We start from the raw sequence: 16,962 nt of genomic DNA, 5'->3' as shown, positions 1-16,962 counted from the left end.
GATAAGTTCTATATACCGGGCTCTCCATGTTATAGAAAACAGCATATCATACAATTTGTTTGAAGGTTTTTTTGGACTTCTTAAAAGGCACAACCCTAACCCTAAAATGTCCCACTTTAGAAACTGACAAATTAAGGTTAGTGTCCCTTTAAGTTTAGCTGCTATATCACACAGTTCTCCAGTTACATAGTATTACATTCCCTTGAAATTCCTGAATTCAGCACGTGTTATGCAATCCACACAATCCATTCACAGAGTGGATAGAGTCCGCCTGGAATGTTGCCGTCGTTTGGCTGTAGTCCTGGGTGTTGCAGAAGCAGCGCCGTGGTTTTGCAGATGTTGTTGACAATAATAATATGCATGATATATGCTCAGGACACAAAAGCTCCAAATGTTTTCTTTGCTTATCCATAAGTACATGATTTGTATGATAAATATGCAAAACCATGTGCGTCAGTCATCAGCAATGCACAGAGCTACATCTCTGGCCTTCTCTGCCTAGTTAATTGCATGGCTGGTTTTAAGCAAAAAAGTTCTCAAAACACAGTGACCAGCTGGGATTTCATTGGTTAGGAAAATGTACCCGCTATATTGAAGCTCTTGGTCTTGGAACTGAAGCTGGCCATGCACATTTTGGCTTGTTCCAGTTGACCATTGAATCGGTACGTGGGCCTCTCGACTATCCTCAATGATAGATGGTATACAGGGATTGGGCAGTTGACCCATCCTTTTGTTCCTAGAGGAGATGAGACCCTGAGGTGTCTGGGAGCATCTTTCTCCCCTATCCCCAGGACACACCTATGCTTGGCCGAGGCAAAATTTTCACTGTGTATGTAAAGGTTGGGAGAGACTGCTCTTGAGCAAATGAGCATTTGGCTAGATCTGGACCACATTGATGACAACTTCAGGTCCTGCTCTATTGGGATTTTTTGGCCTACTCACAAGGAGCATTAGAAATAGAAATTGTCTGCTTGTGAACATTACAATCACATGTGCCCATAATATTCTAATATGACCATACTTGATGGTTACAACTAGTGATGAGTGATTTTCTTTAAAAAAACTAAACAAAAAACATTTGCCGTTTTTGCAGCAAATGCCATTTGAGGTCATGCGATTCTTCATCTTTTGCGTCTTCTAATCTGAAAAATGGCGGATGCCATTTTGAGAAATTCATTCAAAATCACCAAAAGTAGTTGGATTTCACCCAAATTATTTGTAAAATTTGGGTCAATGGTTATTCATTTAGAAGTGATTCACTCATCTCTAGTTACCACGATTTCCTCTAGCATTGACTATATAAAAATAGATCAAATGATAAATCTATGTCCTGAACACATACCGTCAAATTTCTCTGGGACCACACACGTATCATCGAAGAACTGTCGAGGACCCTTCTCGAACATACAGCCTAAAAAAAATTAAAAATTAAAAACAAATGATGTCAAACATATCAAAGAAAGGTCAACGTGACTTGAAACCGATACACCGTTGCCATGGTGAGGAGCACAACGTATAAATAAATAAACAAATAAAAACAGCTGTAGAATAAAATACCTTCGGCCCCGCTGGGATGAGCCAGGAAAGCTTCTTGCCTCATGAAAATGGAATGGCAGCTAGGCACTTCTGCAATGAAAAACAAGACAATGCTAATCAAAGAAGTGTCTGGAATTGAAAGCGTGCAGGTTATCAATGAGACAGCCAGCGGACAGAAGAGTAACAGAAAGGGACGCGCGCTGCAGCGAAAGGAAACCTGTCAACACATGGTTAGCCTTCTCCCCGACACAAGCACGTGGCACGGCAAAATGAAACGAGAATATGAAGAACATTGATTTTATCTAACACAGTCACTTGAACTCAAACTTTCAGCATAATCAACCTTGCTAAAGGTCAGCTCCTTTGGCAATCACACTTTACTTTAAATAGCACTTAGTACCCCCCTCCCCCTTTAAACCCGCGCGTTTCACATTTGCCTCATCTGTTCTGATTAATTACATTATTTAATAGCTGTACAATGTTGGATCGCCGCAATCTACATCTAAGTTGAAAAGTGGTGCGCCGATAATTAGTTCTTAAAATGTTTTTTTTATTTTTTTTTGTGTTTGCGATTGTGCGTGTTGGAACGTTATACCACAAAAGGCATAAAATGGTTTCTGCTGTGCTTAGAGATGTGCGAATCGATTCAGCACAAAGTTACTAAATGTTTTGGACTCTAAACAATTCGGCCAAAACAGCAGATGTCATTTTACAGATTAGAAGAAGGATCACATCACGTTGGGTGACAACCCGGCAGTCTTCTCCATGACTCCTTGCAGGGGGTATACTTATATATAGGAGACAACATCAGACAGAGAACGAGACAGTAGAACACAGAATACAGATAGCCTGGATTAGTGTCAATGTGTGTGCCTCAAAGTATTGAGGCACCCCTCCAATCCATCCTCAACTTTGCTGCCCGACTAATCCACCTCCAATCTCACCCTGTTACTCCTCTGCCTCTCCCCTCTGCCGATCCCTTCACTGGCTCCCTATTGCCCAGCGAATTTAGTTCAGAATACTAACAAATACATACAAGGCCGCCCACAACCTGTCCCCTCCCTACATCTCTGAGCTACTTTCCCGATACATCCCCACACGCACTCTCCGATCCTCACAAGACCTCCTTCTCTCCTCTTATCACCTTTTCCCACAAATCGCCTCCAAGATTTCTCCCGTGCATCCCCCATACTCTGGAACTCGCTACCCCAACATATCAGACTCTCACCTACAGTGGAATCCTTCAAAAGAAACCTGAAAAACCACCTCTTCAGACAAGCCTAAAACCAGTGACCCTGCTGCCTCTATACCGCCATGACCCAACTTCACCCTCACATACTGTGTCCCTTCTCCCATACCATGTACATTGTAAGCCTCACGGGCAGGGCCCTCTCTCCTTCACTCCTGTTGTAATGCAACTTGTTGGGTTATATTTAGTAAAGATAAAATGTATCCATAGCATCCATAGACCCTCATGTGCCTAGACACTGGTCTACGTTTGACTCTACATGGGAGTCTGTCAAAAATACACATTGGAGAATACTCCTGAGGAAGCAGAAAGTGAAGTCTGAATGGAGCCTTACAACAGTCACTCAGTTCAATATATTTTTATGGACTCCAGCAATTGCCCTGGGGGGCAATTCCAGCAGCTAATGTCCAAACATCCTCAAAAATACTTCAACATAGAACAAAAACTTAGTGCTTATAAGAAACATAATTTGGAACATCTAGAAATGTTCTGATCCCAGTCAGGTCACTGTAGTTTGACTTTGCTAAAGGTTTCAATTTTATGTAAGACTCAAGCAACAAAGCCCATCACGGGGATAATGAGCGTGTACTCTCATTCCATTGACACGGGCACAAACATGCTTTTGTTCTTGCGCAACCTTCTCCAAACTTTTGTAGAGCAAATTTGGACTTGGGCAGCGGATATGATGTTCTTACAGAAGATTACCATGTTTACGCTAGGTAAATATTGAGCCAGCGTTCTAACAATAATGGCCTTTTAAAGCCAGAGCATAGAAAACATTCCAACTCTGTTGAGAGTTGTAGTACTTAAAGGGAATCTGTCACACAAAAAATTCACTGATAAGCTAGACATAATGCCTTGTAGGGCTAGCTCAGCTGAATGTAATGAGAACTGTGTCATACTTAATCTCTCCTGTGGGGGCACTGCAGGCAAATGGAGCACTTGATGCCTCATGCCAACTTCCCCCACAGATAACAGCTAACTGATGAGAGCAGCAAGACAATCTTCAATCAGCTAATATTAGGAGATCTTTCTAACAGAAGATATTGTGCACAATTCCTTTAAAATTGAGTCTGTCATAAGGTAATTCACTATTAGACCAGGTACATTTCCTTTCAGGACTAGTTCAGCTGAATGTAATGATACCTTCCATGTAGTGATCCATTGCTTAAATCAGGAGAAAAGTACTTTTAAGGAGGTTGTCCAGACTTTTACTATTGATGACCTATCCTCAGGATAGGTCATCAACAGGGGTGCACCTAGCCTTTCGGTTGTTGGCTGAAACTGCGCCCCCTCCCCCCAATGCCAATTTCTTAACCTAACCCCTCTGCACAATGAAAGCGCTCATTGCCCATGGCCCTTCTGCTGCCCCCCCTCTAGTCTCTACCTGGTGCTGCCTGAGGCGGTCGCCTTAACTGGCCTCATTGGTGGTGCACCCCTGGTCATCAATATCAGATCGGTGGGGGTAAGAGGAGAAAGCCCATAGACCGCAGCGGTGAACAGGGAGAGAGAAAGAAGACGGCACATGCACACTGTGCGTCGTCTCCTCCTACAGCTGATCGGCGGGGGTGCTGGGTGTTGCCCTCAGTGCACTTAACAGCTCATTTGCATATGGATTAAAAGGACTTTTTCCAGAATGAGGCAACATATCGCTAAGTGAAAGGTATCATTACATTCAGCCTAGCTAGTCCTACAAGGCACTGTGCCTGGCATACCAGTGAATTTCCTGATGACAGACTTCTGTGAAAGGCGTTAGATCACTTCTTACAATCCCTTTTAGTTAGAAATTACCCCCTGGAAATTGGCTTATTGCCCTTAGCAATCAGCTGCAATCTGTCGGGGGAAGTTGTCAGCATGTTCTCCATTTCCCTACAGTGCCCCCACAGGAGAAATTAAGTATTGCGCAGTTCTCAATAAAACCAATTAGCTGTCCGTGAAATCTCTAGCCATTAGCTAATAGATCAGGGTCCTAAGGGTTTTCTATACCAGACCACCCCTTTAAGATTCAGGAGAAGACCACTGTCTTTCCCAGAATTCTGCAGCAGCCTGTCGAAAGGTCTAAACCGTTAATTTATGGCTCAAACAGTGGGTCAGGGCCTAATCAAATTGAAGAAACATTTCTAAAGTGATTATTCAATCAAATGACTAACATGGTTAATTAGGAGCCATAAACATTGCTCTGAGGTTCATCAAAGTAATGACTTGCTCAGAAAAATAGTAGCTAATTAAATTGCCGGCTGCTTCCATTTCTACCTTATCTAATAACCAGTCACATCAATGAAATTTAGCATTTACAGTTTCAAACTGTACGAAATGTTGATAGAAAACACAGAACTATTTGCACCGGTTAAACAGGGTGACTTCAAAGCAAACAATTAGAAGATGCTGAAGACTAATTGTATCTCGCTCTGCGATGAAGACATGACTACAGCCAAGCAAACGTAATTCCAAGAGACTATCTTGGTTCCAAATTCTTTATCGGAGGGGGGTGGGGGAAACGATTAACGGGAATTGGCTTCATCACGTCATCAACGGTCAGGAATATAATAAAATAATTTTGGCCTTTTTATAAGCAAAACAGATAAAGCTTAAAAAAATAAAATAAAAATGAAATAGAAAACAAAGATAAACAAAATATTACAGAAAACAAGAGGAAAATAAAAATAAACAATCCTATAAATGAAAAAAAAAATAACTGCACGAAAAAGCCTACGCGGATAAAAAGAACACAATAGAATGGAACTTTGCTTTGGGTTCTGTTTGCATCTTTTCAAAAGATATTGAATAAAAACAATTATTATGAGGTACTTGAGACTGAAAGAGCGATGCTGGAAGAGACTGCCAAGAATCTAATTAAGGCAAAATGAAAGCAAGAAAAATAAAAACAAGCCTGTGCTTCATGACGTTAAGGTCAAATTATGAGCACTTTTTCTCGAAGAGCGTTTCCATGCATTTGCTGTGATCTAAGGCAGCCACGGATAAATGGATAATGCAGTAATACAAGCTGAAGGCTAAAACAAAATTCCAGCTATAGATGGGTCTTTAGTTGCACACGATTACAAAACATGGCTGATTTCCTTTAAAAACTGCACCATGCCCATCTAGAGGATATATCAGGTATTGCAGCTTAGATCCATTGAAGGGAATGAGCTGCAATACCACACACAAACTGTTGGGGCACTGTTTCTAAATGAAAGCAGTCAATGTTCTCCAACCCTTTAAATGGGTTATCCTCAGGATAGGTCATCAATATCAGTAGTGTCAGACTGAGGTTCTTCAGGCCCACCAGAGGAAATTATTCTCTGAATCCAGCCACCAGATTATCAATAAAGTCAAATAGGTTTTGAATCAAATAGACTCTAGTGCCAAGTGATTGGCTCCAAAGGCAGCTCCAAGTGGTATTTTCTCCTGGATCTTTTGGACTCTCTAAGGCTTCAGAGACTGGGCCCACTGGAGGATCCTATGGTACTCTGGTGGGTCAGTCCGAGTCTGAATATCAGACCGACAAAGTTCCAAGACTTGGTAGCCTCACCAACCAACTGTTGGAAGAGGCCGTAGTGCTTCCTAGGCTGGTGACATCACTATATAAAAGGTCATATGGCCTAGGCACAGCTCAATCTTATTCAAGTGAATGAACCTGAGCTGCAATGTCAATCACAGCCACTATGCAATGTAGGGTACTGTTCTTGGTAAGCTGTGAGGAGACATGCAGCGGACTCTTCAAACAGCTAACAACTTTAAGTGTTCCCTTAGAATTTTTGAAAGCTACTATGGTCAAGAAAAAGGTATCTCATTTGGGTTCTTTTTTTTATAAAATTGGACTATGGCTTCAACCACCACTAGGGGAAGCTTACTGAAGACAGACTTATAATATAAGAAATCCATACTATTCCCCCCCCCCCCCCCCCAGTGGATGCAAAAAGGTTTGTCATGCTACTCTATGGTTACGATGAGAAGGGGGTGTTGAGGTCCGTATCAGAAAACAGATCTCTGTCTGATGGTTTCACAATAATTATTATTAAAAAAAAAATGGGGGGGGGAGGGGGCAAAAACCACCACAGCCAGACGTTACATGAGGTTTTTTTTCCCATTGGTGTTTTAAACCATTTTTAGGAGTTGTTTTTTTTTTTTTTCATAGACTTCTTCATAGGAAGAATCAGGTGCAGAATACATGCCAAAATCCACAATGTAAGCATGCCCTAGCTTTGGCTAGTCTTCCCAGTCACAGTACAGGGAAGACTGAAAAAAATAGTTGAATGGAATTCATGATAGAGTATTTTAATCTTTCACAGTTGAGAACACAGCTTTCGACATCTGTGTATATCCGGTACACACGAAGCCCATAAAATAGAGTCATATAACATACTGGCACAGCCAGCGAACATTAATCATTGCTGGAAGATATTTGGCAAGCAGAACAGCTGATGGAACTTTACACCTTCCAGCTCAAGATTATTGAACCGCTCAAAGAATTTTTTTTCCCCCCCAACCTCTTCGTTGACTTTATGAATGAAGCTCTGAGCTGTACAAAGGCCATTCATGTAAGACAGCGCTTACAAAGGCAGACCCCCTGGAGATCAATCAGTCATGGCTAAAACCTGTGTGATTGGTTTAAGACCATCTCCAGAACTTCCATTACCGATTTAAAATGCAGCCTGTGTTCCCGTGACCTCTCGTAATGCATAAAAGAGTAAATCCAGACTGCGCAATCCTCAAATCAAATAACCAGGGAGTAGTACTTACTGGAACTCTCGATCTCCATGATATGTGTTTATTTGTGCTGCACCCACAACATTAGGCCCGAGCTACTGAGTCACAATTTTTATTTATTTATTATTTTTTATAGTTTGGCCTTCAAAGAATGCTTTTTCCTAACTATAGTCCTCCTTATATATCCAGTCAAGGAAGGTCATTGTGTCTCAAAACTAAGAGTACCGTAGCATTCAGTCTAGTAGGAATCAAATCTAAAAAGAAATTGACTTGATTAGTAAACCAATGAAAACAGGAGATAAATAAAAGCTTGGTTTGAGTATGGCCAGGCTTTGTGAACCTCTTCTCTGCCTTCATAAGTGTGTTAAAGGGCATAGTTACCAAAAACATTCAGGACTTTTTAGCCCAACCTCTTAAACCGAATGAAACCACCCAGTAAAAGACCGCAAACCCCACCCTTCCTTTTGAAGTGAGCCCTCTCCTTTCGTTGGACTCTTGACAATGATTAAAGGAGTGTAGAGGATTAGAGAAACATGGCTGCCTTCTTCTAGTAGTGTCAATTGTTCATGGGCTGTGTCTGGTTTTGCAGGTCTGTTGAACTGAAGTGAGGGTGGATGACATTTACTACCACACAATCTATGGAGGGGTATAGAATGATTTTTGGAAACGAAAAACATGGCCACGTTTTTCCAATAATGGACTAAATTTCCATTTGTGCTGAAGACCCGAGTAGGACTGAAAAGGAATATCTTCCATGGACAACCTTGCCTGACAACTCCATATAAAAAGCTATAGTTAGTCGGTGATTCCTTAGCAACCACTCTGTCTCAGTGTCAGTTCAGTTTTAGGCTGAGCAGTTGGGTCAAAAATGGTTTAGAAAATTCTGGCTATAAAAATGTTTCAAGAATCTTAAGATACAAGTGGAGCTATGTCTCCACGAAAAGGCTAAAAAAAAGTTAGGGGAGATGCAGCCAGAAGACGGGCAGTCAGGTCATCTAGACCAGTGTTTCATTAACTCCAGTCCTCAGGGCCCACCTACCAGTCATGATTTGAGAATATCCCACAGAATGAATGCCTGAGGTAAGTCCTGATGCACTGACATTAATTATATCGCCTGCTCAATACTAAGGAAATCCTGAAAACGTGACTGGCAAGTGGGCCCTGAGGACTGGAGTTGAGGAACCCTGATCTAGACAACTGTGAAATGGATGAAGTCCATCCTTCTAAGAGGTTTGAAGTGTAGTCTAAGTTGAAGTTTTGTTACGCAAGTAACCAGACCATTTGCTTTATAGCCCTTCTTTCCAATTTTTGATGGGAGATGTGGCGGAACTTTTAACTTGAGGTATGCGGTAAAGCAACATAAGGCATGGGAGAGATATTTATCATGCATCAGGGGGCAGCTCATACAGACATTCCCTAATATATTATTAGTGAGAATTGTTTTAGCTGTTGGCATGTCCTGAATCCACTACAGGGTTACTCACAGATATTAAAAGTCTGTGCCTAGACACCATTTACAGATGACCCCAAAAACATTTAAGTCAAGGTCAACATTTAATATCACTTTCCTTTCCTACCTGGATCTCACTTTTCTGTCTGACATTTGATAAACTTTGTCCCAATGGCCTGACAAGTGACTCACTGAAGATTTATACGGTATAGCACCTTAATATTGGTGGGGAGGGATACATAATCCTTAAGATGCAACCCCCTCATCGATACAAAGAAGAGGAACCTAACCTCTTATTGGAGCCTTCCTTTCCTTTGAGTAAAGCAAGTCAATCAGACTGTACTGTCTATCAAACAACACTTCTAGAACTGTAACCAGGATGTGCAACCAATTCTGGGACAAAAACTTTACTTGGAGAGAGACATGCAGTATTGGGCTGGATTGGCCCACTAGAAAATCCTCCAGTGGACCCAGGTAACGAAGTATTAAGAAAAACACAAACTTCACCAAAATGGTGAGTAAATACTGTATATGAAATACGACACTGATAGTTACCTGAGTCGTAAGCAAAATCTCTAGGTTCCTGCTTAATCATAAGAGGTGGAGGGAAGTTCTGGTTGGGGGCATTGCCCACCATAGTGCTGTGTTCATACACTGGATCATGATATTCTTGTTTAAATCCTTGAGGAGGGAACTGGATGCTTGGCTCGGACATTTGTCGTTGGTAGACAGGTCGCCCTTCCCTCGGCAACGCAGGAAGCGGTGGAAACGAATTACAAGGTTCTGAGAGTTGCCGACGAAACCTGGTTTGCAGAAATAAAAAAATGGAGAACTTTAAAACTGAATACAAAAAAATAAAAATAAAAATCAACTAAAATATCAATGGCTCAGTCCTTATGGAATTTTGGAAAATGAATTCTGAAAGTTTTATCTGGAGGAAACATCTGTGGACAGGCCAGTTGGAATCATCTGCACAAAGAATCAGTCTTTAAAGGATGTTAAGATAGAACATATGATGCCTCAAGATATGTACCTCAAGGGCAGTTTCTGGGAAGTTTTGTGGGCATTCTTGGGTGGGACTTGAAATGACTCGAATGGGTATTCAAACATTGAGAGTTTTTTTTTTCAGACAATCATTTTATGGGTCTTAATCTGTCCAAGAACATTGGATTAATAGGGCCTCCTCAATGTCAACTGATAGTAGATTTGGAGGATGAGGTAGGCCGATTCCTAAATGCCCAGACCCTTTGTACTACCAAAAGTGCCTCCACTGAGGTTTGACATTAGCTTGCCTTCTTCCCCTGTATATTGAGAGAGAATGGGGAAGATAGCTGCTGGACAAACATAGTTTGAGTATAAGCCAACAGAACTTCTCTATGGAGAGCACCATTTCAGTCTTTGAATGTTCATCAGCACAAAGTATTAATTGCATACTACAAAGAATATACCACAATCACTAACAGATCCTTCAGATCCTAAAAGCATATAAAAACAGCCATTTTTTTTCTCTCTGCTGTTGCCAACTCCGGAGACACTCAAATTCTGAAGCCAATTTTTTTTATTAGACGTATAAAACAAATCCACTTTGCAAAAGAAAGAAATGAAACTATAGCTGTTTGGTAGTCAAAGGTTAATTGCCGGATTGTATTTTAAAGGTGCAACGTGAGATAATCTAAGTGATTCCACAGCGTTATCCATTGAAGGTCGCAAGCCTAAGGTAGATTTATGGATGGGGATAACAGCCTGCAACAAATCTAGAGGCCGGAGCCATGTTCTTTTTGCTATAGGCCTGACACTGACATGAGCAGTGTCCAGCCAAGGTGATTCAAAACCATTAGTGAACAGCATAAGTAGCATTTTACCCCGCGCCTGAAACATTTGCAAGGCAAAACGTGTATACAAAAATGATGTAGAATTTCCATGTCAGTGTAAGAATATAGGGATAAGGAAACACCAATGAGAGACACAGATCTCAATTTACATCTCTGGATTCTTGATGTTGAAACCACTCTGAGCAGGAGAAGGGGTTGTGTCCTCTGGGACTTTGATGGCATATTGCTTGGTAAGTCAGATAGAGGTGGGACTTGCACCTATCTCTAAAATAGACCCCCAAAAGTAAAGGAGAGTACACCACACATGCGCGGGGTGCTCTCTATTTATCTCCATGGAACTGCCCCCCCCCCCCCCCAAAAAAAAAGCCAGCGAGTGCACTCGGTTATTTTTAGAATGGTGAAGACAACACCTTTAAATAAATAGGCAACCCTAATATAGGATAGTCCTCCATTGGGAACCAAAATGAAAGGGGTTTTCTGGAGAAGAATATTTATGGCCTATCCTTGGTGGGGGTCCAGCACCTGGAACCCCTGCCAATCTGCTGTCTGAACAGGCAGCAGCGCTCTAGTGAGCACTGCAGCCTCCTCACAGTATACCAAGCACAGCGGTGTACATTGCAAAGTCGCTGTGCTTGGTATAGGAATGGGACCGAGCTTCAACTGGAACATGTAACCAATGAGTATGACGTCACTGGCCTAGGAAGAGGCTGTGGTGCTCACTGAAGCATTGTGGCCTCTTCAAACAGCAGATCGTCTGGAGGTGCCAGGAGCCGGACCCCCACCGATCAGATATTGATGAGCCATCCTGAGGCTAGGTCATCATTATTTTGCTCCTGGAAAACCCCTTTTAACCAGAGTACAGAATGGTTCCAAAGAGCATGTTTCCGGAGGCCTCAGCATGTTCAAGTAATCCCAGTTCTTTCAGCGAAGAATATTCAATGCTTCATTTCACCTGCGGAGGCACTGCAGAAGAACTCAACACTTGTTGCCACATTTCGACTCGGATTACAGGATAGAGAACACTATGTCCAGCATATTTTTGGGGTCAGGTCTATTAAACAGAACAGTTTTTCCCACAGCAACAGGCAAAGCTTCAGTTTACTGCCACAGCCTCAATAGCTTGATCAGAGAGCAGTTTGTTGTTATCCTTCCCCTGCCTATCCGAAACACTACCAGATACAACCCTGCCCACAGCAGACAATCCCTTTAAGTTGCCCTCTTTCTGAAAATTCATTTCAGTTGGAAATTCTGAGTGGCCACATGCATTAACACAGTTCTAGATTTCCATAGGGGAGGTCACCCAGAATTTTTGGAGCACTATATAAGCTGGACATGAGTCACCAGGGCTTTCCATTAGAGAAGTCGCCTTATCTGGATCACTTTGCTGAAATTATGCTCCCGTTGGGGTCCCCCTTTCCTTGCTTACCTGTGGTCCATTGTGTAGGTGCTTTCCGGAATCGGCTGGGATGGTGGAAGATGTGTAGGAAAGAGATGTTCTGCTTTAGGATTCTGTGCTGTGTTCGGCGATGCATGATGTAGTGGGGACACTGGAGTGCTTGAAGGGGTTGGGGGGTTAGAGGGCCTCATTCCAACTTGTGGCTTGTGATCATAGGCACTAGAAAGAAATATGCATAAAATCATTAAATTAATTTTTAATGAACCTTTAATTTTACAAAATCAACATGGTTGAAAAGTGGAATAATCTGGGAACAACAAAACAGTGCCCCTACTGGCAGAATAGTTGTGTTACATCCTATTTTTCACACCAAATTGACTGTAATCTCATACATCTTTATCACAGACAAACATGTAAAGTGGTAGGTGATAAATGCTAGATAAATAACTTTTTGCTTCTCTAATGTCCACAGCTTCAGCTCCTGTGGTAGGTGGGTAGGTAGTTGGGCTTATGGGAGGGTGGTACTCAGCTTTACTGATCTTCAGAATGGAAGAGCTGCCTAGCTATGAATTATAATATATATCTAATTATATAATTCGGAATTTAGAGGGGACCCTCTCCTTTTAACCCTGAGTGGAGTGCTTGCAAAGAGTGTCTCTTGCTCTGGAGGACCCAGCATGTCCATGCATTACACAAACAAACAATTGATTTCAATGAGACCCCGTGCAATACTTCTCTTCACCTGTGAAGGCTCTGCAGATAAACTGTACACTTTGTCCAAATGCCCAAAAATACAGCAGATTGCTAATGTCCCAGGAGCAGGACACCTTGATTTCTCAAGAGCAAAGAAGATCGGCACTCGCTGTATTGGATGTGATTCTTATCCTTTCCTTATCGCATCCAATACAGCGAGTGCCGGTCTTCTTTGCTCTTGGATTTATGGAACGCCGACCCTGGACGCGTGCAACTCTCATTATACACATGGAGTGCCGGCTGCTTTCTCACCTTTATTTCTCATTGACAATTTTAACAAGATCAGACTGAAAGACTTAAAGAGGTTTTCCTATCCTGGAAATTCATGGTATACAAATAGGCCAGGTCCTGCACCTATCTTAAGAACAGGGGTACTATCATGAACGGAGAGCATGCTGCGCATGCACAGATTTATCTGTTCCCTTCTATGGGACTTCCAAAAATAGAAGTGCTGTCTTGACTGTTTTCAGAAGTCCAGTAGCGGTGAATGGAGTGATGAAGTGGCCAAGGCTTCCTCTCCATTCATCACTATGGAACTTTCAAAAATAGCTGAGCAAGGGCACTTGGTTGTTTCTGGAAGCTCCATAGGAACCAATGGGGAGGGTACAGCCACCTGTTCATTCACCGCTGTTGGACTTCTGAAACAGCCAAGCCAGCAAGTGGATATTTTCTCAATTCCAAAGAAGTGAATGGTGAATGCATGCTCTCCATTCACGATGGAGGACCCTATTCTTGAAGGGTCCCTATCAGACATCTAGGGCATTTCCCCATCGATATGCCATAAATCAGGAGATGGGATATCCCTTTAAATTTTACCCGTTTTATTATTATTTTGGAAGAAGGGAAAAAATGAAGCAGCGCCAACAGGCCATAAAGCAGCAGATGTCCTTGTTACATTAGACATATTTACATAGCAGCTGAAGGAGAATCACGTGATCACCTATGTAGCCTACTACCTACCAGTCACAATGCATTCTCCGCTGGACGAGCAGCGCAACGTAAATCACTTTAAAAGCCTGTCTCGTCTATGCTAAACAAAAATGCATTACGGTGAGGGGGGGGGAAGCAAAGGTTAAAAAGCTCCCTGTAAACACTTCTGCTGAAAAGCATTATTTCTCATCTAAAGGGAAAGTAGAGCCAAGAGGCCCCAAAACAGCCCCGTAAATTACACAACAGTCATCCAGAAAGACCCGTAAATTACAAAGGTGTCGTAATGCGCTTTAGGTGTTGATTGCAAATTCATCTGCATCACAATCTTCCACAGAAAGTTTTTTAAGAATTTATTTTTATTTTTTTATCTAATATTTATTTTTATATTTATTAGATAAGTTATATTTTATATTATTTATTATATATTTTTATATTATTTATATATGTAAATATTTATTATATATGTTATATTATATATTCTTTATTATTTATATATTTTTATATATTAGTTATATATGTAAATATTTATTTTTATATTTATTATATATGTTATATATTCTTTATTATTTATATATTTTTATATTAGTTATATATGTAAATATTTATTTTTATATTTATTATATATGTTATATAGTCTATATTATTTATATATGTAAATATTTATTTTTTTTAGAAGAATCAAAACGTGTATTTTTGTATAGATATCATTTCTATACCTTCACAAACTCAAATAAATAAATAACCAATTACTTTCTGCAATGGTGACTGATATGTGACCCTGCCCTATTATTGCACATATCTTAATCAGTGAGTGACTCCAGCTTTAGCTGCATTGTCCACTGGAGTCTAAGGTGGTCTGAAATCCTCCTATCACATCACAGGCTGAAGGCTACCATAAGCTTCGGACAGCACGGCCTGTGCGTGTGTTCTCAATTGCAAATAGGGCAAGAAGCTGCTGCCAGAAGTCTCTAACGGCGGCTTATCTTGCTTGAGAGAAAAGATCAGACATGTAGATAGCCAACAGGCCCAATCCTTCTTTCCCCAGACATCAGGAAAAGTCAGAAGACCCAAAAAAGTAGATGCTTGAAACTGGTGAGTGCAGCTGGTGTTCATATACAAGGCTGCTGTTGTTGACCCATGTATTGTGCTGCGGCTCTGCTTGTTCTGACTGGCTCCCATGCACAAGCAGAAGCTCAGCAGGAAATGATTTGCATTACCAATAAAATTATCAGCTTTGTGGCTACTCAGACTGTAGCTTAGTATAAGAGCCTTATAAAAGAGCCTATAGTGTGCCCCTATATGTGAACTTGGCCAAGGCATATAATAATACAATGGTAAAAATAATATTAAGGGGCAGAATCTCGCATAAATTAAAATCAGAAAGGTCATTTAAAAGTCAACCAAAAGCTTCCAGATTTAATAGGTGCCCAGATGCAAAAAGCAAAAAAAAACTGATGACTGTAATCTGATTGGCTGACAAAACCAAACGTGTCCGCCATCCGTGCACTTACCTGACATTGTACAGGCACTTTTCTCCATAGCTGAACTTAAATGGCTGTTCCTGACTGCATGCGGTGTTCAGTTCAGAGCAGGGGCTGTGGGGTTCCTTCTTAATTTTTAACGGGACACCATGAAAAGCCACTAGGAGAAAAGAATCAGTCATAATTAATGTATATCGCGTCATCACATTTAGCAAAATAATCCGCAACTATCGCGTGGGTCAGTACGAAAGCATATTCTCAGCTTTGCTACAAAGTCTCAAGAAGTAAAATAGAGATATACACATATATAAAGCTCTGTATGCATCATCCCTGCCCCTCCGCTTTGTCTTGGGGAGGTGTAGTACTCATCGACTTTTGGGGACTGTACTCTATGGACACGGCTCTGTTCAATAAAGGAGTTGTTAGACCTAGGAACCATCGGTGGTTGGAAGGTGGCCTCATAAAAAAAATTAAAAAAAATTCACCTGTCTATAGTCTCACCATTCCAGCTCACTGCCCACTTCCCAGTTGCTTCTGGTTCCAGCCGGAAACCAAAGCAACTTGGTCCACGACCACTGTGGCTAATCAGTGGCCTCAGTGGTCACATAGGCCTGAATAGCATGTCACTAGCACCTTCAAAGACATGTGAAGCGATCGGCCACAGGACAAGTGGCCACCGAACACTGGGACAGCAGGACTGCAAACAGTTGAGTTCATTGCAGCTACTACAAAGCACACATGTTCTTACTGCACAGTCTATACAGATAATACAGAGGTTGTGCCCTCAATATGGCCCCCGCAGCCCCCAGAAAAGTTAAAAAAAATGTGCAAAATATTTGCAAGCAATCGAAAACAAATTAATAATAATAAAAAAAAAATTATTACATTCTTCAAGATTAACGTTCCCTCTATGTATGAGGAGTGCAGGGAGCGAGTCAGGTTTGTAGATGCTCAGCCTACAGGCTATGGGGCTTTAAGGCTTTAAGATCCTTACCTGACACTTAATAACATAAGAACGTTACGTCAGGTCGCTCCTGTACACAAATACAGGGCAGCGCTAAGCCTGGTGCAGCTAATACGCACATCTCTCCGACTGACTGATAATACCGTCAGGTTTGCCAGTCAAATATGAACTGGTAGAAAAAAAAAAAATGGTCTGTGATTTCCATATGGATCATCTGGTGGTTTTGTGACAAATAACCTTACAGCTGAAATATCCTTCTAAATGTGATCGATATGTCAGCCACCTAAAAGGACAATGATTCCTCGAGCAGAAAGCACAGCCCACAGAGCCTTACAGCGCCACACAGCAGAGCACACAGAGCCTTACAGCGCCACGCAGCAGAGCCTTAGAGCACCACGAAACAGAGCCCACAGAGCGTTACAGCATCATGTAGCAGAGTCTACAGAGCCTTACAGCACCACGCAGCAGAGCCTTACAGCACCACAAAGCAGAGCCCCCCAGAGCGTTACAACACCATGCAGCAGAGTCTACAGAGCCTTACAGCACCACGCAGCAGAGCCTTACAGCGCCACATGGGAACACACAGCGTCTGTATGGTGCCACTCAGCAGTCCTTCACAGCCTTTATGGTGCCACAAAGCAGAGGCCACAGAGCGTTACAG

The 16,962-nt window shown here is 41.7% G+C and overlaps 1 protein-coding gene across 1 annotated transcript in view; it reads right to left on the bottom strand.

Moving 5' to 3' along the window:
- Positions 1-16,962, bottom strand: part of ETV1 (ETS variant transcription factor 1) — a 71,433-nt gene that overhangs the window by 19,221 nt on the left and 35,250 nt on the right. Inside the window, exons 5-9 of the mRNA XM_044293221.1 lie at positions 15,368-15,497; positions 12,204-12,392; positions 9,501-9,748; positions 1,558-1,626; positions 1,343-1,411 (exon numbers count right to left, since the gene is read on the bottom strand). Of these exons, the coding sequence (XP_044149156.1) occupies positions 1,343-1,411; positions 1,558-1,626; positions 9,501-9,748; positions 12,204-12,392; positions 15,368-15,497 (705 nt within the window). The remainder of the gene's footprint in view (positions 1-1,342; positions 1,412-1,557; positions 1,627-9,500; positions 9,749-12,203; positions 12,393-15,367; positions 15,498-16,962) is intronic.

The sequence above is a fragment of the Bufo gargarizans genome, chromosome 5, assembly GCF_014858855.1.
Source record: "Bufo gargarizans isolate SCDJY-AF-19 chromosome 5, ASM1485885v1, whole genome shotgun sequence".
Taxonomy (NCBI): domain Eukaryota; kingdom Metazoa; phylum Chordata; class Amphibia; order Anura; family Bufonidae; genus Bufo; species Bufo gargarizans.
This window is presented reverse-complemented; position numbering and strand designations above follow the sequence as displayed.